This window comes from Temnothorax longispinosus, chromosome 7 (assembly GCF_030848805.1).
Source record: "Temnothorax longispinosus isolate EJ_2023e chromosome 7, Tlon_JGU_v1, whole genome shotgun sequence".
NCBI classification, from domain to species: domain Eukaryota; kingdom Metazoa; phylum Arthropoda; class Insecta; order Hymenoptera; family Formicidae; genus Temnothorax; species Temnothorax longispinosus.
Window position 1 is genome coordinate 1,218,157 of NC_092364.1, and position 27,258 is coordinate 1,245,414.

Sequence of the window (27,258 nt, forward strand, 5' to 3'; positions counted from 1 at the left end):
GCTTCTGCTATCTAGGAAGACTCAATCCAGCCTAGGTGCTCCAAACGGCTGATGAAATTTCAGACCTTCGAAGGTGACGGTAGGTCGCGCCATGTAGACAGGCAGGGTCGGCCACCAGGTTCTGTGCCTTCGTGCGGCGGTGGGCGAAGGCGGCGGAGGCGGCGGTTGGTACCTGAACCTCGGTCTGTGTTTGTCAGGGTCGAAGGGCTGCCCGGCGAAGACGGTCTGCTGCGACGGTTTGAGGATCGACGCGGGGGTCGTGCGCGGACGCGTCGGAGACGAGGAGGTGGCGCGCGGTCGTTCCGGTTTCCTCTTGTCGGCCGACGAGGAGGAACGAGTCTTCGAGGTGCCCCGGTGGCTCCGGAGGTCTGCCGGCGACGACAGTGAGCGCATGTTGTCGCGACGATTGGGGTACCGGTGCGCCACCCACTTTCCGGCCAGGTAGGGCGCGATGTCGCGAAGCTCGCGCACGTCCGGCGCCGACGTGAACATCTCACCCATTATGGAAGTTCGGCCACCAGCGGTGTCCGGGGATTCGAACCTCTTCCGCATCCGGCAGACCGGCCTTTTCGCCTCGAGCTCCTTGGTCTCCGCTTGCCTGGTCACGTGGTTGGTGACGGTACCGGTGACTTGGGGCTCCTTCAGTCCGACCGTCTTGCTGATGACGTCGATGTGCGGCATCGAGAGGTTCTCCCGGCGCAGCGGCACCCGCGGGATCGGCGGCGAGTCGCCCCTTCGTCCTATCCGCGGCCGTCCTCTCTTCGTCGTCTCGAATCTCCTGCGCAGCCACGCCACGTCGACATGTTCGTGCGGCTTCAAGGCGCTGCCGCGGTCTTCTCCCTCGCTCGTCCTCTTCAGCAAGCTCCGCGCCAATTCCGGATCGCTGCGAAAGCGCTTCGGCGTGGCCACGATCCTGACTCGCCGCGGCAGGTCCTCGGCGCTCTCGAATCTCGCGCGCAACCTCCGCACCGTGCCGTTCCGCACCAAGTTAAGGTAGGCGCGCCAGTACTTCTCGGGATCCGGCGACGAACTGCGCGGCCAACCGCCACCGCCGCCGCTGTCCACACTGCAGGACGAGTTCGATCGCGTGGTCGCGCGACACGGACTAACGCTGCGCGGCCTCGCGTCGTGTTCACGCTCCCGTGAACAGGAGCGGAACGGTCGTCGTTGCTGTCGCATGCCCGTCGCTTCCGGCTGCGTCGGCGAGCTGCCGTCGATCTTCCGCTCCCGCGGCGACGTTGATCGCGATCGATCAAGCCTGCCGGCGGCGGCGGCGCCGGCCAGTGAACCGTACTTGGCCGACTCGGTCTCGCCGAAGAGCTCCTTCAGATCAGCGAAGCTTTGCGACGACGGCAGCTTCTTCCTGCCGCGAAACGTCCACGTCGTCGTCGTCGTCGCTGTCGCCGTCGGTGCGATCTCCTTCTGTTGGTCTCCTCTCTTCTCCACGTTCTCGAAGAACTCGATCTTCCGCGACACGTCCTCCGTCTCGGGTCCGTTGCCCCGCTGGATAACCGTTCTTACCGAGGTCTCTGAGCTCTCCGTCATGCTGTCTCCATCGCTGCCCGAGGCGAACTTGCTGCTCAATTTTGCTTTCTCGCCCGGCACCGTCATGGCCAACAAGGGTGGCTTCTTCGACCACTCTTCGAGTACAGTCACCACGCGTTGCTTGTCGCTGGAGCTCTCGTTATTGGACGTCAACACCAGCAGAAAGTCGCTTTTGTCTTTAGGTTTGGTCGTGTCTTCAATGTACGACGCTTCGAGAGAATAACAGGTCCTGGGAGAAGTGCTAGCCACGCTGGGCGTGTCGGGCGCACAAGTCGGCCTCGCAATACTTTTCGCGGATGGTTTCCCCGGTATCTTCGTGGCCGCCAAGGCAGCGGCGATGCTCCCGCGAGTTTCGCGAGGCGCTAGAGGCGCGGATAGTCTTCTTCGCGTCATCCTGTCCAGCACTTCTTTGCCGAGAGTCAATGACAGCCTCTTCTTCTCCAGCTCCGACATCGATGGAGAGACCGATCTCTCCGATTCGGACCTCTCGAGGCCCTTTAAACGACCAATGGAGTCGCTTTTCTTCAAGATGCCCTCAGCATCGCCTTGTTCCTTCAATATCGCCGACTCTGACGCTATCATCGAATGGCATCGTACGTGGAGACTCTTCGAATCATCTTGGGGATGATCCTTGGAATCGCCCGCAGGCGGCACGATGATTTCATAGCTCGTTAAAGTTTCGTCTTTGACCACGCGATCTTCCTTAACAGATTGCTGATACTCGCTGATCTCGCGAGGTGCATCAACGACGTCGCCATTTCGTCTTTGAGGATTATCGCTACCGTATATTTCGTTTAGCTGCTTCTTCAGGTTGGTCACTTGCTCGATGGACAAACTGCTCCAGAACTTCTTGCTACCACCGAGACTTCTCTGCAGAGATGGATGGTAATCCGCGAATTTGCCAGCATCCCGAAAAGTGGCGTTGGCTTTCTTCTGCATCGTGGTCGCCACGTTGACGACCGAACTGCCGCGCCAGAGAGGTGTATAAGTATCCTTCTGTGAGACAGCTCTTTTCTTGAAGGATTCCAACTCGCTCTCCTCGCTCTGGAGTCTCCGAAAATACTGCAAGATGTCCTCCACGGAGCGTTCCTTGCAGCGCAGTCCACAATCGCCGTGCCACTTGAATTTATCGACGTCTTTCGCGCTGAAAAGAAAATCCTTGTCACGTTGGACGCTCTTCAGTTTCCCGTAGAGTGCCTTTAACTCCTGTTCCGCTTTCTCTTTCGATCTGATCTGTTTCCAGCGATCGTAATCGATGATCTCTTCGTTCTTCAGCCGCGGCCGTAGATCCCCGGAGGAGAACGTGCGCTCCAGCTGGTCCATCCTGCTGAGGTTCGCGTAAAAGTCGCGCAGATCCTTGTATCGTTTCGACTTACGCCTGTGATGCAGTAATTCGAGTATATATTGTTGATAATCCTCGCGATCCATGGACGATAATGAACCGGTGCTCTTCGTCAATGACAGATTTGAACCGAGCCTCTTGGCGTCCTCTGCCTCACCGGCGCTTCTGGCTCTCACTTTTTTCATAATCGTCAGTGGGGCGTTTGAGTCTTCCTGCTTGGAGACGTGAGTCCGTCGAGGCGTCTGCGATCTCGCCGGAGACGGCGAAGAGGACCTCGGCGAAGATTCTCTCGACTCGGGCAGAGTCTTCAATGGCGGCTCGCTTAGACTTCGTACCTTCACGTGTTCCCGTGACATAGATTCTGGGCTACGAACGCGCAACGTGGTAGACGAACCGAACTCGTCGATGTCCAGCAAGCTGTCGAACTTGCCGATTTTCTGAAGGACCGACCGACCAGGCCAGCAGACCCCGTACGGGCTCGAACTTCTGGACGAGACGACGCTGTCACGTTCCCAGTTCTTGAACTTCGAGTTCGAGACAGGTCGCTTGTGCGCCAGGTACACGCCCAGAGACTTCAAGGACGGCTCCGATCTGAAGCTCTCCCTCGTCGTGTCTTGAAACATTTTTGCACGCTCGCCGACGAGAGATTTTTTCTCTTCGTGAGGTTGTGCGAACGACATATGGTTCCGCAGGAAGAGATTCTGAAAGAAAGTATCTGTGCGCGTCGCCTCCTGGTGCCTCCTGATCTCCTCCACGGTCAAGATAGAGGTTCTGGAATCTTGCTCGACGCTTGGCACTATCTTCTCTACTCTCCTCAGCAACTTGATTTCGTCCTTCTCGGCCATCTCCCTCCACCCGTTCAAGGTCTTGCTGACGTCCGCTTCGTCGACGCTCTTATCTCTCCGCGCCTTTCTTTTCGTTTCAATCTTCTTCCTGTCGCCGTTCACAGTCACGCGTATCGTCTCTGGCTTCTTCGTCGGAGTCTTGACGATCGTCTGCGGCTTCTCACGAGGTCGCTTCCTCTTGCTCGCTTCACTAGCTACTTCGGAACAGGACGAAGACACCGAACGTAAGGATTCTTTGCTGACGACTAGTTTTTCTGATGGCTTTGCAATGATTTTCGTTCTCTTTGGTTCTGGCTTAGTGATTTGTGACGCGCTTTTTGCGGGAGATTTTAGCTGGGCGCTTGACGTCCTTCTCGTCGCCGTAGGCTGCTCAGGTGTCTTTCGTAATAGTTCCTGTCCCTTGGGCGAGACGACAGCTTTGAGAGACTTATCTATCGGACGTTTCTGTTTACTCGTCGACAAACTATACGGAATCGTCGAGCTCTTCACTAAAGTGCCTGACGAAAGTGCTCTGCTTTGCACGTCCCTCGTTTCTCTCTCTTTATACTTCTGTAAAGCTTTTCTGACCTCTATCGGTGAGGAGAGTTCGTGTGATCTGCTGAGCCTCCTGCAGGATTGTTCTTGCTCTTTCTTCGTAAGACGAAATTTGTCCCTCTTTGCAGTTGACAGAGATTCCGGTCTCGTTGTAGTTCTTTCCGGAGATTTCTGTCTCACTTTGGTGGCAACGGAAGTTACGTGTCTCGATGGCACCTTTACCGCCGCGCGTTTATCGAACTTCACTGAAGATTCGCGACTACTCTTCGATGGCGGCGATGTCGAGGAACAAACGTGACTACTCACACTGCTCGACGGTAGATTAAATTTTTTTGCTTCAAATTGGGTCTGCGACAAGCAGGGATCCGATCTTCTCTTGCCGAAAGTATTGGAAAATAAAGTAGATACCTTGGCGGTCTTCGAGGCAATCGGGCTGCTGGAGGACGTGCGCACGATCGCGCTGTGAAACTGCTCGCGACTTCGCCGATGTCTCTCGAGGTTGCTGCAGAATCTCTCTCTTAGCGATCTGATGCTCGACACGCTGTCGGCATGCGCGAAGCACTGTTCGTGCCTGGGTTTCGAATACGCGGTGTACGAGTTATCGATCAATCGCGTACTCTCCGAATACAATTTCAAGGTTCTGCTATGACGTGAGGATTTTCTTCGGGGCGGGGAGGGCGGTCTTGGCGCCGACATAGCTTGCGGAAGAACTCTACCGGATGACGAGAGGCTGTGAGGGGGAGCTCTCATGACCGGCGGCGGCGGCGGCGGCGATTTCGAGTCGATCGAGGACAGTATCGACCACTCGTGCCGCGTTGAGAATGCCGTCGTCTTCGTGGATGAGGTGATGGTCGACGTGCACGAGGCGCTTCTTCGATGCACGCGGATCCTCGTCAAAGTCGGCGAGATCGGGAAATATTCGATCTCCGAGTCGTCTGTGGACAAAGTTTCGCCGGTTTGGTTTTCCAGGTTCTCGTATGCCGTCGAAGGTCCTTTGCTTTTACACCCTGCCACCCAAAGATCAGTCGTCTAAAGGTTGTCCCGTTCAAGGCTAAGCTGGTGGACGCGCCGTGCTTCGCCGGCGCGACTGCGTGCCGATGCGAGGATTTGCGGCTCCTCATTGTGTCGTTACTGCGGCTGGCGGTGCGCTTACGCAAAAGAATTGCAAAAAAGAGCTTTTCGGAAGGACCGACTCGCGCACCAATATCGACAGACTATCGAGAGAAGAGTTGTGCCATATTTAAAACTTAGGTGAGAACGCCCGAGGTCAGGTTGCATCAACTTTACCCGGTTGACTAATTCCGATTATCGATTACCTGTCCCCGTCTAAATCGCAGCCTTGGCCACGACGCGATATCGGGGAAGGAAAGTTTTAGGCTGACGGAGAGGCCGTTGCGTCGTTGATTAATTAATTAATCGATATTGGCGAGTCAAGTCGCCCGGTAAGTTTATCGGTGAAGTACCACAATGCGCTGTCGCATAAACTCGGACAGATCCGTTGTCCCACGAAAGCCTCTCCTCCAGCCTAATTAATCGCGATTAGCGCTAACTGACGTTGATGCAACCGCCCACGGGAGATTACACATACAAAGAAAATTACGTATCAAAGCAGTGTGCTTCAAACAGAGCACTACTCACACGTCATGCCGCGGCGCTTTTCAGCACAGATCAGCGCTGTGAGAGTTAAATTTTTTTTTTAGAGGAAAAATCGTTTCGACTCTTGTCGATACGTCCAATTTTGCGAAACATCGAGGATACTTTTTGTAACTGTTATAAATAATCCGAAATAATTAGAAATCAAACAATTTCTCTAACAATAATAATGTAAAACAAATGTATTGTATAACTCTTTTAACTAATCTTTTTCTCATCACTCGAAGTTTCGAAACGCATGCGTAATTGACAAAACACAATAATAATTAATAAAAACGCACACATTGCAAGCAACCTTAAGACACATACCCGCATGCGAAAAGTAAACTCGGGTTACACGGCCGATGTTGATCAGCGTGCTGGTTTGTAGCATATCAAGACGTATGGAAAAAGTAAGGAACAAAAGAAAAATTAAAATAGCACGAGGATCGGGGCAACTCACCCTTCGGACGTTCCGGGGCTAGCTTGCGAAGCCCATGAAGGGGTACGTCGCCACCGCTCTGCACCGTTTTGTATGCCAGTCTCTGCTCCAGAAGGCTGAGCGGACTGATGTCTTCTCGTCGGCGGAACACCAGCGTCGAGTCACTCTCGTAGCCTGACTCTTTGAGAGCACTTCGCGAACGAGAAACGCCGGTGAGGGATAAATACCTCGATTCATTATGCAGATTTAAAGAGATCAGAGATTGACATTGTACTTACTGAGTCATGTACGGCTTGGCCGCGGCACGTGCGTTGCTACGCTGATCGAAGGGCTAAAAAAAAAAGAAAGAAACGCTGTTACCGTCGCCGTTCGTTACGTCGACGATTCTCGATCGCCACTTATCGTCTACAAAACATGCTACGCATACGCTACTCGGCGCGCGAGAGATACGATTATTCGAGATCCAAGAACGAGTGGTTTTTAATCGAGATCAACAATCGCATCATCGAGCAGATCATGCCGCGGTCGTGTAATGCTAAGCCAGGGTGAAGGAGGAACGTGGCAGGATTAAGCTAATGAGACATAATCCACAGGAAATGAGAGGTACAGGAAGAGGGTACAAATATGTAGGAGATCAAGATACGAGGAGATCAACAATAGCTGCTTGTGATGCAAAATGTACCTGTGAGATACGAACGATTTTGTAAAAAGTGATGTTATTAACGTACGAATTATTGATTTATAAATTATTGATTTATAAGAATAAAAAATAACTGATATCGCTCATTAATTGGTATTTCGCTTCTGTGACAAAATATTTCGCTCATGCCGCATCGAGTGGTGTATCAAAGGAATATTTTCCAATGGCTTTGGAGTTTCGCGATGTGTACAGAAAAAGCGCTAAAAACGCGGCTCTAACTTCTTCTCATTAAGAGTATTGTGTATAATGATACAGACAGAGATGTGTAGAACAGGCATGTGAAGGATAAAGAGAGAGATACAGAATCATGACAAAGATGCAAAGAAGAAAGTGAGGGAGAGACGACTCGATAGCCATAGAGATAGAGATAGACAGCAGACAGATATCTAGACAGATAGAGGACAACGTCATCGTGCACTCTACTTGTCGACGATGTGGCAGCCGTTCTAACCCGTGAAACGGCTTGCGTGGTGATAACGGAGGGTGTTGTCGGTGATGGTGGTAGCATGATATGATCGGTGCTGGAAAAAGAAGAAGAAGTAGAAGAAGAAGAGAGCGGCGGTCGCTGCTGCTGTTCTTGGTCTTGATGGTGGGGCTGTTGATGATGACGATGTTGATGATGATGTTGATGCTCGTGATGATAATGATGGTGCCCATGATGATGATGACGATGATGCTGCTGTTGCTGCTGCTGTTGTTGCTGGATGCTGTTGCTGCCGGCCGAGCACGGCACGATCGCGGCGACAGACGGAAGCGGCGATGCCGCCGATCGCTCGATCCCGACCGGATGCGATCGGCGTGCCGGGCAACGATCCGGCAACACGAAGCTCTTGGATCTTCCATCCAGCATGCCGGCGGCATGCCAATAGCAGGGGTCAGCGGCGGCGGGGGCGCGTTCTAGGGGTCGGATGATGCGACCGTCCCCGATATCATCGCCGACGGCGGTTGGACGATCGCTCGACCGATCGGTAGACTCGATCGATGGGATCAAGGACGACTTGGACTGGTCTTGGACCGGGGTTCTGGACCTATGCGTACGCGGCCTGCAGGATAGATCGATCGACCGATCGGTCGTGCCTTCCGGCGCCACCGGACGCGCCCGCCTCATGCCGCCGACGAACTCAGAACTTTTCGTGCTGCTGATCGTCGGTATCCTTACACTGTCCTCCGGCCGATAGGAGAGGCTGAGGACGCGGGACTGCCGGACGCCACCGCCCAGAGACTCCATCCTAGCGTGCTGAGGATGTCCGTTTTCGTTCAGCCACTGTCACCCATGGTCGTCATCGTCGTCGTCGTCGTCGTTGTCATCGTCGTCGGAAGGGGATGGATAACGGTGTGGGATGGCATACGAGCGGGGACGACACGCAAAACATCGACGAGCACGCACACGCACACACACGATCGGGGACATCGGTCACAGTCGTCCAGACCGGACGATGATGATCGGGATCCGGACGATTCGGCGATTCGCAGGACGGGGGGTTCAAGACGGAAGGCGTTAGGTGTGCAATCGGTAAAACGACATACCGTGCATAAGTTAATACATGGGTATACGCGACGCGCGTGTCCATCGCGATATGTAAACCCTTTGCAACCCGGTAATGTTCCTCCGTATAAATCCTTCAATTTATAGTTATCATTATCGAAAGATCTACTTAGTACTTTAAACAATGTCGGGGAAATCCCCATGTGGGAGGGAGATTGCATGCACACCCGGGGTGCAAGGATATCGATTATCAGAAGGCGAGAAGCCGCCGTTAGTTATCAAGTTTGACGTTAAATCGCATGAAAAAAAATCGCTGGCCAGTTTTTTGCTGGCTAACTTTACAAACGGTGCACCACAAAAATTAGATCGGAAAAACATATATCTTAAAACGCAATAACCACATTAAAATTGGCAACGCGCGATTGCTCGTGTGAGCGAAATTTATTTGAAATTCATTCTAGAGACCGCGACGGCGCATCTTCTTATTCGTAATTTTAATTTTACGACAAAATTCTACGAGAAAAGGAAAAGATTGTGGCAACATGGTAATTCTACAAGATCCCTCAAGGCGATGAGCTACTAGGTTAATTCCGAAGTAATGGAAAATATTAATTTTAATTGAATCTTACCATCTACGCGGAGGAGAGAGAGAAAGTACCAATAGAACGAGGAGAGAATAGAAGGAATAGAGAGACGGAGAAAATTCTTATTTAACTATTGCATTAATATAAAAATGGCGTACCCCGTCAAATATGTCCATGACCTCGTCCCACCACTAGAATCACAGAATTAAACACAGTGTTATACTATGCGCTATCTAGAAGGGGTTACTGAAACATTTAGATTCAAATAAAAGGGGGATAATCGAATACTATCCGGATATTCTCGCCATTTTCCATCTAAAATAGGAGGAAACGCTGGATGACCTAACGCTAAATAAATATGTTAAAAAGAGAAGCTATATACAAATTTCTCTAAAATAGATCATCAATTATAATTATGGTCAAATATATCGTATAATTACACATTAAATTAAATATAATTGAATTATTACACAAACAAATTTAATAAAGCCGTGTCTCGATTTTAGATGGAGGTCGGCATGATATTTAAACATAGGATCAACTACAAGCAGCGCTACAAAAGCTGTGTGAAAATCAACGGGGTTGTACTACGTGGAGCCACAGGGTACCCCGAAGGATGCGATTCTCTCCACTCGAGAGATAATAAAAATTTATGTATGTAATCTCCATTACAGTACTTGCTCTCTCGAGGGACCCTGCGCGCTCTGAATACACGTGCGTGCTTGTTGTATACTGAGAACTGTGTCTGCGCTGTGTGTACGTGTGTGTTAAAGAAACGCAATAACCACCAACGAGGGCAGCGACAGAGAGCAAGAGCTCGCAATCAATTAACTTTCGTGATCGCCAAACAGAAAAGCTCTCAATAAACGGAGGAAACGTATAAGTTGGCCGGCAAAAGCAATTCGTTTTATTTAACACGTTCGGATTGGCGTGATTACCTTCCTTCTCGTCCGCGCGTCGTAAGTCGGCTAGAAGCAAAGCCATTTCAAACGATCATGTTCCAGGTGTGTGTTCCAGGTAATCTTGGGAATCTTTCGTAGAAATCGCGGTCGCGCCGCGCCGCGCCGTGCCGCATTCGTCGCGATAAGAAAATTAAAAAAAAGAGAGGGTAGAGAGATGTCTACGCGAATTTCTACTACCCCGACCGCCACGCTCGCGCGAAATATGGCTCGATGTCGCGCGATACAAAGTGATGTACTGCACGTTCGATCAATTTCACGATGTAGAACGATACATGATACCCCGACGGAGGGATGGATGGCCAATCTTAAGTTCGCGTTCGGCGCGCACCCCAACTTTAGTGTCAACCGTGTGACCAACTAAACTTTGCCCTCTTCATTTATATCTAACATGGAAATCCACATACGGAGCACATTATACGTACATAATATATATACTTCTACGTTACGTTATTATACTTAATTAAAATTACTTAATGGGGGCTATCGGTGCGAAACGATCCCGTCGTTAGAAGATTCGATTGTCCCGTCAATCGTTACTCTTCGGACGAGCTAGTAATTTCTACACGGTGTCGTATGACCGAATCTTCCGATGTTATGGGAGAGTGCGCATTAATTTATAGTACAGGCAGGTCTGTCTACTCTCGAGTTACGAACGATAAAGGTCGCCGTACCTCTTTAGCTTCCTTCTCGGCGATCGACGAGTGCCCTGGTTCATAGTCCTCGATGCGGCCAGGCTGATTTTTATAAATCTCTGTCGAGTATTTCAGCGCCCCATTCCTATAGCAGAATGTAAATTGCCCATTATAGTATAAATCTTTAAAGAGTTTTATGTTTTAGATTCCAGTTACTGAGAAACGATCCGTTCGAACGATAAAAATTGATCGAAAGTTGAAAATCGGTGAGAAGAGGACACGCGGAGGAAATTTAAACGTGCGAGCAGCTTGGAAAAAAAAAGCGGGGAAACTTTCCGAATTCTCGCTTACTTTCTGGGCATAGTCGCCGTGGTGAAGTCATTTTCCTTGTTGCGCAGCCGTCGGCGGCTATCGAGAGTAACGGATCGATCCGAGTATGCGCGCGGTTCCGGTTCACTCAAATATCCGCTGCCGCTTCCGTATCCATATCTCCCTCCTGAAACAAGAGTGTTTCATTTTTCACATTTTGTTTTCAGCCGGTCCCTATTCGGGGCTCCCGTTTGGTTGCAGCAAAAAATCTACTGGTAACCAAATAACGTTCAATTAACAGCGCAAACAATTCGGTGTTTACCTCTGGTTTAGTTCCTATGACGTTATAATAGAAATATCACATTACGCAAACACATATATGCACACGCATAAACACATACACACGTATACCGCGTTACGTAACATTAGTATACACGTTATTTGAGAATTAATCATCGAGAGATCTTCGGCATCGAGATTAAGATGTAATCCCAGTTTGCAATTAAATTTTAATCGATCTTTCCTAAGTAAATGAAGTTTGGATTAAATTTTTGCCGCGAGAAGATCGACTTGGCGCGATGAAACAATCTAAAGACGGGGAGCTCGCGAAAGATCGGACGCGAGAACTTCAAATCAACTCAAGAAGTTCCCTCGCGACAGCGAAGAATTCACGCCAACTCGAGAAGTTGCTCCGACTTGGCTTGATATATTCGATGAGAGAGGCTCGTACCTCCGCGGGGATTCTCCAAATTCTAAGACGTCCAATTTGGGCGAACCGAGCAATCTCTCATAAGTTAAAACACACATTAATGGTAAACGATTAATCGAATCAACCACGATGTTAATCTACGGGAGGGCGAGTCCTGCCAGGGAGAGGCGAGTGTTAATTATCAGCCGGATGTTAGATAAGGTAGAGGCGCATAAGGTAGTCATCTATGTATCTGTCGGAAATTGTTTATTATTATTTTTCACGCTCGACTAGCGCAGAGCTGTTAAGCGGTGAATATATGTACAGCGACAATTGTTATCTTGCATTACGCAGAAGGCCAGCTGCCGTTCTATGGAAAACAGCATATCCTGCGGCGAATATACGTTTTTGTCACAATCGGAGATTATCTCTCCGCCGCGTTTTTCTACTTTACAGATATTAGTTACGCTGTTGTTACACAAAGTCGCAGCTAGAGCGACTGCGTTACGCATCGCACCCACGCACAGCGTAATATTAGTAGCAAATGTCGCAATTCGCGACCACCGCAGCAGTCATGCGCGGAAGTTGCATATTCACCTCTTCTTGATTTGTATTTTATGGTTACGTAGTCATCTGGAAGCAAAATCGTGGAATTATGCGACGGTGAACTGCCCACAAAATGTTATTATTTCGAACGCGCGCATTTATCGGCACGATATTAATTAAAATCCTAATTTACCCCGCAAATAACGATATTGTTTGGTACTATGTATGCATAACAAAAATATGCGGGCGATCGTTTATATCTCTCGCGTAAAACACTGTCTAATAACCGCCCGTAATTGCAGAACTTACCGTTCCTATCCGCGCGGTGCAACGAGTCGTACATTCTCTTGTACCATTTTGCTTGATTGCTTTCCTTGACTTCCTAAAATAATTTATCGAGAAAGTATTGAGAGAAACGCATCGCACGCCGCGACGTAAAACAACCACTCGTCTATAGCGCGATATAAATCATTTCTTCCCACACACGATTGCTCGTCGAGCGTTCATCGTACCAATTAGAAGGTTTGTACTTTCGATATACTTAATAATTAGCGACCTACCGATCTCAACACGAGAGGGATACCCTCCTTAGTGACCGGGCCGATCCCCTCGAATTTTCGAGGGCCTAGATCGGCCATCTTCTTCGGCGGTTCATGCTCCGTTTCCGGCTCACTCTCGTATTCTTTCTTCACCGTGTAGACTGAACGATTCAATTTCACAATAAATCATTAGCACTCGCGTACGCAGTGAGAGAGTAGATTGACACATACGTATAAATTAGACACAGCTAGTTAGCGAACGTTAGTGAATAAGGAACAGATACGGACTTCCGAAAATCGGTGTACGTATAAATTGGGCGGCTCTCTCGTATATAAAATTTTATCCAACCATAATATAATAATCATATTGTAATAACGTTCGATCATTTAACTTACAACCGATCGATACTTACTTATCTCTCCTGGAGAGATCAGCGGTCTCTCGTCGCTCAACGGCCGATTATCGGACACGCTCTCCTCCAAGTAAGCCGCCCCTTTCGGCAATTGTCCCTCTACAATAAAATCGCAACGACGGTTTAGCCAACGATAGAGGAAATTGTAATTCCGCAAGTCTTTAGCGGAGCAGAGGGATTCTCGTAATGGGTGCTGACCTCGTGCTTTCTGCAGCAACGTGATGGTCGGATTCTGGGCACGTGGCAATCGCGGCGTGGACGCGAGCGCGTTTAATCCCTGGGAGGGTGCCGAATGTGAATTTACGATTCGCGAGATGCCGCTCTCCTTCCTCTCCTGCTCGCCTTTCCAGGGCGGAGGCGCCTTGAACAGAGTTTTGCGTGAGAATGCGTACCCTTGAACTTTGCCACTTAATTTCTCGACCGTTGGTGCAAGAAATTGGGAAAAAAAGCCAGTTTGGACAAAGCGACCACGCATGTCTGTTCTTTCCTTCGCAAAGGGAATTTTTTGCTATTGCGTTCATTTTTTAAGGAATTGTCTGGATTGGATTTTGCTTCAAGTTCGATCGCCGAACTCAACGCTTTAATCAATCGCGAGTTTAGTTTCTTAAATAGCTGGCATCTCGGCGTAATTGACTGACGTACCTCTTCCTTTGGCTGCCTCTTCCGGCTCAGTACAGGACTCTCGAACGGCACGGGACGAAATTCCTTCCTCTCGGCGACGGGGCTCGCGCCGGCGCTGGCGGGGGTCCAAACCGGCGGGATCGGCTCGCTCTTCTGTGGTTCTTTGGTACGTTCGGGACTCGGTGCCTTTCCAGCTGGCGTTTGTCCTGGCGACCAAACGCCTGGCAACGAAAATTCACTCTTAAGAATGTAATCGACACGGCGTGCCCATGAGACGATGATTTGTTAATCAATACTCAGGCAAATGTGGTTATCGTCGGATAGAACAACAACGGTCTTGCTAAAAAAAAGGCCAGGCCGATCGATTACTCTTCCTATAAATGAACCCAGCTTCTATCATTTTTAAATTTACCGTTTTATAATTAGATTTATCGGTGACCCCGATATAGGAGCTAATTGAAGAAGGATTGCCAATAAAGGAACAAACTCGCCAAAAGAGGTCTTTGCTCCTGCAACAGCTGCGCTACGCGGATTTGGTAGATTGGCGCTAAAGCTAAAATATGAAATGTATACGGGCGCGATGCTAATCTTGGCACACGGGGGCGCATTACATAAGGGATCGTCTTTTTCCCGGCTACTTCCTGCATTTTGTGCTACGTCACCGCCCACTACTAATTCGGCTCGTTTAAAAGTGATTCTTTGACGCAGGCGATCTATTAAACCTTTCGCAACGTATACAATAATCCGTATCACGTATATATTCACGTAGCGTAGAGAATCCGGGGAAAAAAATAGAGCTGCGCGAGGAATATTTTTACAAGCTTGCACAACCGTTTCCAACGTCAGAGCAATCTTTTTTAACGGCCGCGCTTAACAAAGGTTTTATTAACTCGTTAACCACGGTCGAAATAAGAACGAGCGCTATGTCGCAACGTCGGTGACATAAACGAACCTATTGACGGGTGACTTCGCTCGAATGTCAGATGGGGAAGCGGCAGCGTTACAACGCGATAAAGATATATCGTCGCCACGATGAGTCAGGCACATATGCTCGTTGGAATTGAACCTCTCGGCCAATTTGCAGAGCCGTATCTCTCGCGGTCGCGCGCGGCAGCAGGAAATCAGGGGTGGGTTCATTTGGGACGCGGGTAAAATTAGAAGCGCGCGTGGGCGGCGTTAGGCATTATGAGATACGCATAATTGCAATTGGCCGAGAGCGCAACCTGAACACAATGCCGCGAGCGACGCGTTTTCTGGAGCGAACGCGTTTTCTGCGCACGACACGTCAACGCCGAGACGTTACGCGCGAATTCGACGTATGTCGAATCGGCTGAAAGGTCCGAGAGGCAGAGGAACCGTGAGAAATATAGATCGGCTTTCATTTCGATTCGAGAGCGGCGAAACGCCTCCTAACACTCGCGACTGTTTAGATAACACATATTTCTCTATACGGGAATATAATAATTGATGTTACACACGTTAATTTACGATACCGTTACGACACTATCTATACATTCTCGCTAATTGCAACGTACGTGCGATTAATCAACGCTGTCGCGACGCCAGCTGCATCCAGCGTTCGAAACGTCAAAAACATCGAATTGCCATCGTTTTTGGATCGTGTACCGAACATGCACACGCCTATTCGTAGCTAACAGCCAAGCAGCGATGGGTAATTAGTCGTAACATCGAATACCATAAGGATGACGTTCTCAGGTAACCGAAATTAACGCGCGCCTTCCTCCCTGGACAAATTACCGAATGGGATTACTAATACGTATTACTAATACGAGATTGTTAGTCGCGAAAATACATTCACAGAGACACGCACACGCGTACGTGCGGCAAAAACTTAATTACGACCTCGCTGCTAAGAACACACGTGGCCCCTACACAATGCGACCCACATCCTATACGTAATTAATTTTATTACGTCTTCGGAGAAACGGGCGTTGGTTAACGTAATGGAGATACACTCTCCTGGATGGCAATTCCATTTCTCTTATCGCATCGTTCATCATCCACTTACATTCGGGTCAATATTCGAAAAGTTAATTAATTACCGAAAATTTCATTAAAAATGTTAATGGACAGATATATATTCTCGTAGTCGTTATTCGAGAACAACGTTGGATATTAATAATTTCAGATTGCATCTTCAGTCATTATGCAAGATGCACGACAACGAAATTATTCTGTTAGTTTTCTCACACATTCCTCGCAGCAGGTTTACCTGGTTTCGCCGACGAGGCTTTAAACGTGGGGGCGAACATAACGTTCTCTGAAAGCATTAAATAACGTTTTGTCAGGCAAAATGTCTCTCTCGGGTCTTCTCGCCGTTTCGCAAATCGCATTTATTTCAACGACGCATTTATGAACGGATCTTTTTTTAAGCGTCTCATGATTCAATAATTAATTCGTACGTCTCCGTGAGAGTTTTTCCAACCTAAACCATCGTCTATCAACGTGGAATATCTTGATGCTTATCGTGGGTCAACACTGCGCGACGCGAGTCGCTTATATTACACCGCCGCGTCCAATACCGCCTGAAGAGCTCTTCAAAGTTACTTTCACGATGAAACCGCGATTCATTAATATAAAAGCGATCTTGATGGACTGCCGCGAAACGAGCGCAAGGAAGAAGAATAAAGCCAAGTTGGATTGCCTTATTCCACAGCAGACTAAAAGCGTATCAGCGTCATAATGCATTTCTAAAACTGATCGTATAATTTACGAGCATCGAAAGGGTTTGCCGAATCATTCCACTTCTTTGTGATGTCTCTTCAATATCTTAAAATTATGTCAATTCCTCTCATGTCGGTAGAGATTTTTATTTATCTTTGCCAATTAGTCCTCATATTTTTCCCTCGAATTTCCTCGTCGATTCGTAATACGATAATTCAAGAAACGCTCGTAATTCTTTTCTGAGGATTTTCTTCGAAAGGACGCGAGTTCCGAGTTTTCTCCGCGATCGCGGAACTACCTGTTGAAGAAATTCACGAACACCTATCGCGCCTTCGCCCCTCGTTACCCCTCGATAATGCATCAACTCTCCCGAAACCGTCACTCACTTTTCTCCAACATCGTCACTTTTACGATCTCAATGACCCCTTTTTTTTATTTCGACGCGGCACCGCGTATCTCGACGGGACACTCCTCTCGAGGCACGGGAAAGTAGCACGGTAGGTGCCAGTCGACTGAGGCGTCGCGACGCCGACGAGGCTCGACGCCACGCCGCGCGCGACGCTCACTACGCCGACGTCGATGACGACGACGTCGTTCGAGGCTGCCCTATACGAAATCACGAGCCCACCGCCAACCAGTCGAGCTATATACGTGTGTATATACGTTCGCTTGAAAGATGAATATCTGAGTTTTTCTCAATCTCTTCCACCATCGAGGTTAAAACGAAATAGCGTTAAAAAATGAACGACGTTCAAAATTTCATATAATTCTATGGTTCATTCGGAATATCTCAATCTTTCGGTATTAATCTTTATTGCAAAGCATTCTCTTCTACTGTGTAACGCATGCTGTCAATGATTAAGCAAAATTGCGAACGCACCTTGCCCAAGTAGAAATCCCTGGCCGATTTTCAAAGCTTTGTCGATCTCGTGCAGCAAATCGCTCTCATTCCTGTTTCCTCCTTTCGCAATGGCATCGCAGCCGCTCCCTTTGATTAAAAAAGCATGCCCATATCCACCAAAATGAAAAAAAAACCAGATGCGGCAAATTAATTTCGGGCAGCGCGCCGTGGTGAGTTCGTTAGCAAGTCGCAAGCCGGGACACGATAAAGGAATTCTTGGGTGCGAGATTTTTGAACATTCGTCATCGTTCGTAAAAAAAGAATTGATGTATCAATTGGCACTGCGAATACAAATAACTTGTATCCGCAGGCGGATGCCTAAATTCGCACATTTAGCCCCGACGAAGCGCACGCTGTGGCTAAACTTTCGTGCTAAAGTTAGAATAGAAAATAAACGGACGCTTCGGTAACCGCGTCGAAAGGTTCACGAGACTTACGAAATACAAATAACGGCGGTGAGTTAATAGTAATAGACGAGCGAGCCGTGTTCACACGCGCTTGGCGATGTGTCAATAAAAATTAACATTATTGCACCCGGACAAATGACTTTATGACAAACATCGAGACCGTTTCCCATGTATTTTTCTTCTAGTTGCAACAACATTGATTGGCATTAAAATGTTTGAGTATAACATGCGTTCATGCAATATATTCATAACGTGTTATACGAGTATATTGTCAACAAACGAGTGATCTATGATCTGAAAGATTAAAAAAGCGAGCATGCAACAGCATACGGTGAAAAAGCGATATTAGATGAATGTGAACATGAATCAGCTTCATTATCGAAATAAAGGGGAGATTGTCATTTATATGCTAGTTATACTATCGCGATTAAAGCTTTTAACAAATTAAAAATTCTTGAAGCTCTTAAAAGAGAAAAAGTAATTCAAAAATATACGCTTTCAAATATTGAGAGAGAAGTTTGTTAGATTATTCATTGATTACTTCGACGAGTTCCGAAATATCGCTATTGACCGCTTTTTAATCATGGATAGAGAGCACATGGGTATATATATTGACATCTTAGCGGGCAAAAATCCTTGGTCACCACGAAAGCGATCTCAGGATGTGCGAACGAGCGGGCCAGTAGGCCACGTCGCGCGAGTGATTCAAAATAGCTGAAAACAAGACGGTGGTTCCGACGCGCGTTGGCCGAAATGGCGAACGCGTCCTACGAGCGACTGGCCTATTTTTCGTCTCGCGGTGTGTCTTATATTTAGATTCTCATCCTCCAATGAATCACGCACGAACGTCGCGGCCCGACGATCGCGGGACGAAGGAAAGAGCGAAAGAGTAAACCGCAGGCCAGTACTCTTCCATCATCAGACGTGGCATCATCTAAATGATCACGTTATAGCGATAGACGTTTAGAAAAGGCATCGTGCCGAATAGAATATTTTGTGGGAGCTTGGAAGACAGTGTTGTAAATTGCATTGTCATTTTCACTACTCCTCGAGGAAAGAGAGATCTCTTCGAATTACTCGGCACGGGATTAAGCATTCCGCGACTAATCGGCTCCAGGGAGCCGATGCGTAAACGACATGACGCAATTTAATAGCCTCTGTACCTCCGCGTTGATATTCGTTATCGCAAACTGTCGCGGTTCATTATCCGCGACGCTGCTGTCGCAGCGCCCAACGCGTTGAATGTTAACGCAATAATTTTCCATAGCGTCGCTTTGATGAATCGATCGCCGTCTCGGAATAAATGCCAAAATATACGAGCAGCGAGCAGCGCTCATGGCGCGCGTGTCGATCGCGTGCCGGATTTACGTCGCGGAATATTAAATCCCGCTTCGCGCACCCGATATTACGGCGCGTTGGGCAAAGCCGGCAATGAGAGGAAGGCGCGTAAACATGTATATTCGTTATAACATCACGTTAACTCGCCCGTTTCACGATACACAATGAGATTTATTATTTATACAAGACTGATCGCGCGCCGTTGCTGGAGACCGAGATATTAATCGGATTACGGAATTGAAGCAATCTGGACCGCGCGATTATGATGCTGCACGACCTGCGCCAACGTAAATAGATCTCCGCGCCGTTCGACGCGCTTCCGCTTTATCGCCGAGAACTAATCTCGCCTTCGGAGCCGTGTAGGAAAACAGTACTCAAGACAGTAATGAGATTTCCGTTTCGACGTTACCGCCTTGTCTCTCATATATTGAGAAAGTTCGCGCTTACGCCGCGATAGCTCAGGCGATCCGACGAGAGCGATGACCGGAGAAATCCCCAATTTTTTTTTTGCTAAATCTCAACTATTTTAATCAAGCGCCGCGATATTGTAAATTTTACAGCTCGATTTTATTGCACGGAATTAAAGACGAGAATTTGCAATATTCAAAAAATATTTCAATTATTTCAATCAGTTGAAACAAAACGAATGTCGCCGGTCGCTTTTATTACGCGAAATTTCATATTGCGGAATTTTATTATCGCTGCTTTCAGTCTCTTCAAGTCACGTTTATTAGAACGAGTTTCTAAAAGGAACATTGTCGGGTAAATATTAACTGAAGATTAATTTATTCAGCCTTCCCGCGTTTTTTGTCCAACGGTCTTCGTATTGTTGGCACCCAGGCGGATAGATAGAGAGAATTAGCATAGTATCATCAAGAACGTTAGTGACGGCAAACATTAAGGCATCTACGGACGTCGGACAAGATGCGCGGGTTACGTTAGTGGTTGTTAAAGGGGTGTCCCTTCGCGAGACACCGAGAGTCCAGGACGGATCGTTCGACTTCCGGGCGGGACACTCTGTCTCTCAGCAGTCACCAATCGGCACCAATCATCATCGCAACACGACGAGCAACACAGCAAAATCCATCGTCCATTCCATTCGCCGTAACTCACCGCCCTCGTCGTCGCTCATCGTGGAGATCTTCAGGAACTCCCGCAGGTGTTTCGGCAGCTTCCGGACGTCCTGGAGCTCCTTGCCGTCGATCAGGAATTTCGCGTTGATCAGGGCGTCGCCCTCCTCGTCCTCGTGCTCCGTCCCGCTCTCGTCGAGATTGATCCCAAATTTGTTTAGTCGGCTGCGCGCCTTCTCGATGAACTCCTTCGCCATCGCGCTCATGTCACCGTCCGCCTTGCGCTTGATGTCCTCGTGCGTGCTGATCTTCACGACCTTGTGGCTCTTTCGCTCCTGCCGCTCCAACACCTTGTGCACGTACTCGTCGTACATCCGTTGGCGAAATGCCTCCCCGTTCGTTGCCAACGTCGTCGGTCTCTTCGTCTCGACATTCTTACGCTGAGTCGTCTTCTCGGCGAACACCTCGGAATCGTTCCTCGGTGTCCTTATCGATCGCGTTTCCGCGCAACGTTCGTTAACTTCGCCCTCGCGAGACTTAAACGTTCCATTCTCCGCCGTTCTCCCCAAGTTTTCCCTCTGCGTGATCACGTGGCGTTCCTCGTGTTCGATACTCTCCGAGGATTCCTCTTCGTGGTGTCCGTTCTCGTGACATATTTTCTTTAAGAACTGCCGATTGCCAACTTTATCGATCGTCTCTGTACGATTTTTTTCTACATTCCGCGATTTCTCCTGCCAAGATTCTTTCTGAATTCCCGGCTCGCTTCGACAGATCTCTTTCGAGCGTTTCTCCTCGAGACCACGGGCTTCCATTCGCTTATCTTCCGCACATTTTCCGTCTGTCATCCCACGAACGTCGATCGGAATTTTACGTTCGCGCTCGAGATTTACGCTTGTTTTTTTCGAGGTTTCTTCGGGGATATCAGCGAGAGACGATCTCCTCGCTTCGTCGTGCTGTTTCGTTCGATGAAAATGCGTCTGGAATTCCTCGAAGGCCTTTCTCTCCTCTTCTTCCGCCAGTAACACGTTCTTCAGCTGGTCTTCCAACAGTTCGATGTACCTCAGTTGCTGAGCAAAGTATTCTTGAGGTAAGGAGCCCCTCCTGTCGCCGTCGAGGCGCCGCGACGTTTCCGCCTGCAACTCTTTCAGTTTATCCATGATCTCCACAGCGGCCACTTGTTTCAGTTTCTCCACTTCATGGTGACCTCTTCGCGGCTCCAGACGACTCCTCGGCGGATTCTGGTCGAAGATGCTCGTTGTATCGATGCACGACCTATCGACCGTGACTGTGCGCTTCGGCAACGGTGGTACCTCGAGTCTGTCGTCGATCAACGCCGGATTCACGTGCTTGCCGGTATCGACTGCCCTCCTGAGAAGCGGAGTCCGCTTGTCGGCGTCCATCGATTGATCGGCAACAGTACCGTTCAACACGAACGGGCACTTAATGTTACTCGCGAACGACCTCTCCGAATCGCGCGTTATCGCCGCATCGCTGTTCGCCAACAGTCGATGTCCAGCATGGGTGGTGGAACATGTCGCAATCTTAAGCCGATCGGGCCGAGCCACGTGACCGTTTCGCTTATCGTCGCTCGATTCGCCATCCTCGCCCCTCGTCGCCGCCAGGAATAGCTCGTTCGCGGTGGCAGCGCTTCGGCGATCGTGTTTGGCTAGATTCGACCAGTCGTTCGGCTGAGGCTCAGCCTTGAAACATTCCTGACCCCCGTCGCTCCCGAAAAAATCAACCGTGGCGTCATCGGTTATCGGCTTCGTCTGCTGATCCGCAAGTGTATCATTTCGAGGACCGTTTCGCTTGATAATCTCCAGCAGCCTGCTGCTGGAACTCTCGATCGTGGGGTCTCGATGAATCGCTCGAGTGACCGGCTTGGGCGTTTTCGTAGCTGCGTCGTCGTTCTCTTTGACCGGACGGATTTCCACCCGATACTGCGGCAGAGGAACGTGATGTGGCTGTTCCTCGCGATAACTGTACCGGTTTAGGAACTTTCGGTGAAGGTCCAGCAGGGTGTCGGCACTTGTGCGCACCTGCGTGGCCTGTTGCGACGGCGACAGGCAAATCAGAACCCTGGGGTCCTCCGTTGTGGTAAGCGCACGCCACCGTGGCTCCCGGTTTTCCATCCTACCCTCTGACTCTGATAACTCAATATTAACGCTCTTCGGCAACTTGGCCTGGTCTGAAACAGCATTCGCAATGTCGTTAAGACGAGGCTGTTCGCTCTCGTCCAGCGTTTTCGTTAGTCCGTGCCGTCGATCACTCACTCCATGCATCGAGTTTAGTCGGGCGTTATCGCGCCGACGCGCGCTCGTCGGCGTGTCACTCACAAACCTCTGCAGAGTCCGTATACTCTCGAAGATGTTGAACTTGGGCGTAGTGATCTCGCCTATCACCTGCGGTCCATACGGCATCGACAAAATCCTCTCGACGCAGAGCTCGCTGAGAGAAGGCGGTCGTCGCGACACGTCTTTCGTAGCTTTCTCGGAAGTTTCCACGGAGGTTGCCTCTTCGTTCAGTGGCTCGTGGTAAAGATCCTCCACGGGCGAGTATGGAACCGGCTGCGGCGATTCCAAACTCTCACCCGATGTCGTTTCATTTGTGGATCCTCCCGCGCTCTTCAGCAAGGTGAGTTTTCGCTTCAGAGATTCTTCTACCTCGTCCTTCGAGTTCTCTTCCTTCGCTTCGCGGACGATCGCGCTGATATCGATCAACGACGTTTCCAGTGGACGATGCTTTATCGTACTCAAGGACGTGGTACTGCTGGACGAGTCGTGTCCTTGAACGTCGCCCGGCTCGCCCTCGGGCGAGGGATTGCCGCTCGTTCTTTGAAAGCTCGCCTCGTCGTCGAACGACGAATTCCTCGCGTCGCTCTCTCGGGATGAGCTGCGCGTTTCTTCCTCGTGCTTCTCCTCGCGCCTCTCTTCGCGCTTCGACTCCCACGTCGAATATTTCGAATTACGAAGACCATCGCGCTGGTTAGGGCTCGTGCTCTCCTCATGTCGTTCGATTATTTTCGTCTCTGACGTTTCGCTCTTCACTATTCGTTCTTCACTTATTCGTTGGCGGAAGCCGGATGTCGATTTCCCGTTCTTCCCGTTTTTTCCCTCGGGCTTTTTCTTGTTCTTCGAACCCGAGGAGCCCATCGCTGACTTGTCTCTTATCGAGAAATTCGAATGAATGTCTGATTTATCGCACCTCGGTGATTCGTGGTTCGCCGTAAAATTCCTCCTTTCCGAATTCGTGTTACCCGAGGGATACCTTCGCACCTCGGCTTCGCCCTCCTGCCGGCACGACGACGCGTTTTGATCATATGCCGTCGGTGCTGCGGGAGTCGCGGGCTTCCCTTCCTCACGACGCGTTATTTCCGTGCCCGTCGTGCTTGCCAGCGCGACGACGTGCGTGCCGGTGCCGCGCGAGCGTGACAGATCATCGTCGCGAATACCCGATGACGCGATCGATCGACCGCTCTCGGTCGAAGCTTCAGGGTGGCCGATCGTCGGAGCGACATCCGCGCGTCTGACCTGATTTACACGGCCACGAATCTCATTAGCGCCAACGGTCGTCGAGATTGGGTCACGCGAGCTCGAAAAATCCTCGCTATAAATCGCCCGACAGATCCCCGACGTGGAAGAGCTCTCACGAGTTCCGGGAAGCTCCGGCCGTCGCGGCAGCTCGTTGTCCGTCGCGTCGCGACTCGCACGCTTCCGCGCGGATAATTTCGTCGACCCGTGTTCGCGCCCGTTCGCCGCGACAGACGGCTGACGAGCGTTCGCGCCGCTCGAGATATAGTCTATTTCAGGTGGCGTCGGCGGTCTCTGAGGCTCGCGTCCGAAACTGGACGACCGCCTCGGCAGAGGCGGCGGTTGCTTCGTTTCCGACTCGGTTACTTCGCTCGGTGACGAATTCGGGGATGAATCAACTCCGTCGTCCGCACTTGATGCGCCGTGATTAACGATCGTGCACGGCTCGATGGAATCTCTTCGAGGAACATCGCGGTTCTCTGATTCCGCAGGTGCCACGACTTCGGACGAAAATTTATTATCTTCCGCTTTACTTACATCTGCGTCACTGATATCACTTACCGTCACAATACATGTCACGTTTTTTCCTACCTTCCCTGCTTCATTATTTTCCTCAGCATCATTTTTCACAATCTCAATTTTCTCAACGGTACAACCGTCCTTTAAACTACCTTGCGTCGTGTTTGCTGCAATTTCCAAGGATTCACCGTTGATGATGTTTTTCGCATCCACTTTTTCGTCTGTCGTTTCGACCGCGGGATTGGTGTCCTTTGCTACTTCAGTTTCGAGACCCGCGACGCCTTCAACAGAATTGGGCTCAACGTTTTCAATCTCCTCGCAATCGTTCACTTTATCGCGCGAACGTAATTCCGTAGCGTCATTCTCCGTCGTATCAGTTCTAATCTTGATATCGCATTCCGACCCGGCAACTGGTTCAATCTCTTCAGGATCAACCCTTCTCGCTTCAACATCATCCGTCATCCTCTCGACGGAATGCCTGTCCTCGCGCCGATACTTGCTGATCTCCTCGTTTATGAAATCTCTAATGTGTTGCGCTTCGTCCTCCGACAGCCTCTCGCCTTCCTCCTGTATGATGTCCAGAAAGCTGCTGGCGTAATGCGACACCGACATCGCGCGCTTCCTCGTTTTCCGGCGCGACGAACTGACTGTTTTCTCGAAGGATCTGCTCTCTTCCGTCACGACGTCCCGCGGGACTTTCTCGACAGACCTCCCCTCGTCTTCGGTTACCTCCTCGGAGAAACTCGGCAGTTGAAGGTCCTCGATAAAGTTTCGCAGCTTCTTCTCCACATCTTTAGGCATCACCGTGGCCCACATCAGAGTCGGGGATTCCGTTTCCAGTTTGGAGAACTTTTTCTGCGGCGCGAATTGCTGCAAAATCCGATCCCTCGGCTTGGATATCTCGCGATCCTCGAGGTCCTCTCCTCCAATCAACTCCTTCTCCGTATCGGATTCGAATTCGACGATCGCCGATCCACAGTCGGCCTCCGCATCGCTGTCGTTGACTTCTCGGATCTCCAATCGAGTCTCGTTTGCTCCTGAGCGTCTGATTTTCGCGTAACCAGAAAACGAACGTACAGATTCCACTGGCTCCGATACCGTCACTATCGTTGACTCCTTTAATGTCCTGTTGTTTCCGGTCTCCACGATACCCACCCCGTCGATATGGCCGATTGTCGCCTCCAGAGGTAAGCTGCTGACAGTCGTGATCTCGATTATCCTGGGACGAGATTCTTCCAACTCGATCTTCTCTATTCTGCGTTTATCGTCCGGCCGGAATCTGCATTCGCGATTCTCGCCTTCGGTCAGATTGACGTTCTCCGCGACGGAGTCGTTTGTCTTTAAATCGTCGTCGTCGTCGTCGTCGTTATCGCGCTCGTTCCTCGAGGTCGTCGGGCGATTCTCTTCCTCGGGCTTCCTCTGTTCGGCTTTTCGCGAGGATTCCGTGACGTTCGCCGGTGGCTGAGGAGGTCGCCGTCGATTCCGATTCTTGCGGCCGCGGTTGCGGTTGCGGTTGCGCGCGTTGCCCTGCGGCATCACAGCGCAGTCCTCCGCGTCGGTTGCGTAATCGGGAAGATCGCGGTATCCTACGATGTCGCGAATTTGTGGAAAAACTCTCTCTCGTTCTCCGCGAGTCGTCCTCCTCTCTTCTCTTCTTCTTTCTCTTCTCTCGCAGGATTCTCTCGCCGGAAATATCGCGTCGCGGTCGTTTTACGACAACTTCCCCCGACCTCCTCCGCTCCGTTTCTCCCCCGTTCGTTTCTACCTAATATCCGCCACGAGTTTCCCGACTCGGGATTTTTCTTGCGCGCCCCACGTACGTGTGTTTGACGCGCCCTTATTTTCACGCTTAAAAACGACGGCTCGTTACGATTTTCCTATATTCCCCGAAGAGGAGCAACGGGATTTGAAAGTTTCCGAAAGTATTACGAAAAGATGTTACCGTAGGACTGCATTTTGCAGAAAAGTTACAGCTTCGATCTCTCCCACGAATTTCTATTGGACACGAAATGTTCCATTCCGACTTAAAGAAAAGATAGGAAAGATATAATAAAATTAAAATGGTTTCTTTAAATTTTTTAGTCAACTGAAATAGAAGATTGTTTTTTAGTTTAAATACAGATTCGATTCTTTAACAATTCCTGGATCTCAATATCCCTCGAATATTTCCATTCGGAATTCTCGAGGAAATTCACTGTGCCAATTTTTAATACACACCGCACGACTTTGCCCATTCTTAGATTCGAGTTTCCTTTTTACGCGAGACAATTCGGCAGGCTTTTAAGATGGATCGTTCCAGACAATCGCAATCGCTTGATGAAGAAAAGAAGAAAGAAGATATCGTATGTATACAGTGTTTCAGCGATCATGCAGAAATAAGCGTGGTCCAGCCCAGCATTCCCAAATATATATTCTCCTTTCGCCGATAACGAGGCGGCTCTTACCTTTCTTATCGTCGCTTCGTTGCTCGCTCGGGCAGCTCTTCAGAGCACCGTTTTGATTGGCGTAGCTCTGCTCGACTTTTGTGTCATCTGAAAAAAATGGTTCGACGTTGCAGCGCGATTATCTCTCGGCAACATTTTATTTATTCAAACACATGAAATTAAATGAAAGAATTTAAAAAATAATAAATCGCAGCAAAACACGATTTACGTTATTCAGCGCTTCAACCGACGAATTCCTTGGCACGTCACATTTTTATGACAGACTTCGGAGACGCGGAATCGATTTATGTCTCTCACGCGGTACCGGTTAATCGACGAAAATCCACGAGCGCATACGCGCGGAATATACGACGGCGACGAGCGCGGAGCGTCGCGCGCGTCCACGAGGCGCACGACGAGCGCGTTAAATTTAGGCGAGAATTCTGACGGCGACGATGACGCCCATGTTAACCGTAAACCAGCCGCGATTCAGCGGCACACCCGCGACCTGCATGACACGTGAATCGCGATTATGCACTGAGCCGCACGAGTAGATCCAACGAAA

The 27,258-nt window shown here is 49.6% G+C and overlaps 1 protein-coding gene across 20 annotated transcripts in view; it reads right to left on the reverse strand.

The window, feature by feature from the left end:
* Cap (Cbl-associated protein) overlaps window positions 1-27,258 on the reverse strand; it is a 74,659-nt gene that overhangs the window by 15,690 nt on the left and 31,711 nt on the right. For 4 of the 20 annotated variants that reach the window (XM_071783742.1, XM_071783736.1, XM_071783739.1 and 1 more), the window contains exons 5-21: window positions 26,715-26,801; window positions 20,265-25,856; window positions 16,054-16,101; window positions 13,842-14,041; window positions 13,398-13,560; window positions 13,200-13,298; window positions 12,808-12,947; window positions 12,557-12,629; window positions 12,299-12,334; window positions 11,056-11,200; window positions 10,744-10,849; window positions 10,049-10,078; window positions 9,269-9,301; window positions 8,200-8,304; window positions 6,619-6,671; window positions 6,362-6,531; window positions 66-5,201 (exon numbers count right to left, since the gene is read on the reverse strand). In XM_071783742.1, the coding sequence (XP_071639843.1) occupies window positions 66-5,201; window positions 6,362-6,531; window positions 6,619-6,671; window positions 8,200-8,304; window positions 9,269-9,301; window positions 10,049-10,078; window positions 10,744-10,849; window positions 11,056-11,200; window positions 12,299-12,334; window positions 12,557-12,629; window positions 12,808-12,947; window positions 13,200-13,298; window positions 13,398-13,560; window positions 13,842-14,041; window positions 16,054-16,101; window positions 20,265-25,856; window positions 26,715-26,801 (12,216 nt within the window). Of the gene's footprint in view, window positions 1-65; window positions 5,202-6,361; window positions 6,532-6,618; window positions 6,672-8,199; window positions 8,305-9,268; window positions 9,302-10,048; window positions 10,079-10,743; window positions 10,850-11,055; window positions 11,201-12,298; window positions 12,335-12,556; window positions 12,630-12,807; window positions 12,948-13,199; window positions 13,299-13,397; window positions 13,561-13,841; window positions 14,042-16,053; window positions 16,102-17,385; window positions 17,494-20,264; window positions 25,857-26,714; window positions 26,802-26,922; window positions 27,228-27,258 lie in introns of those variants that run through there. The other 16 variants (XM_071783750.1, XM_071783751.1, XM_071783748.1 and 13 more) reach the window with 15 other exon arrangements.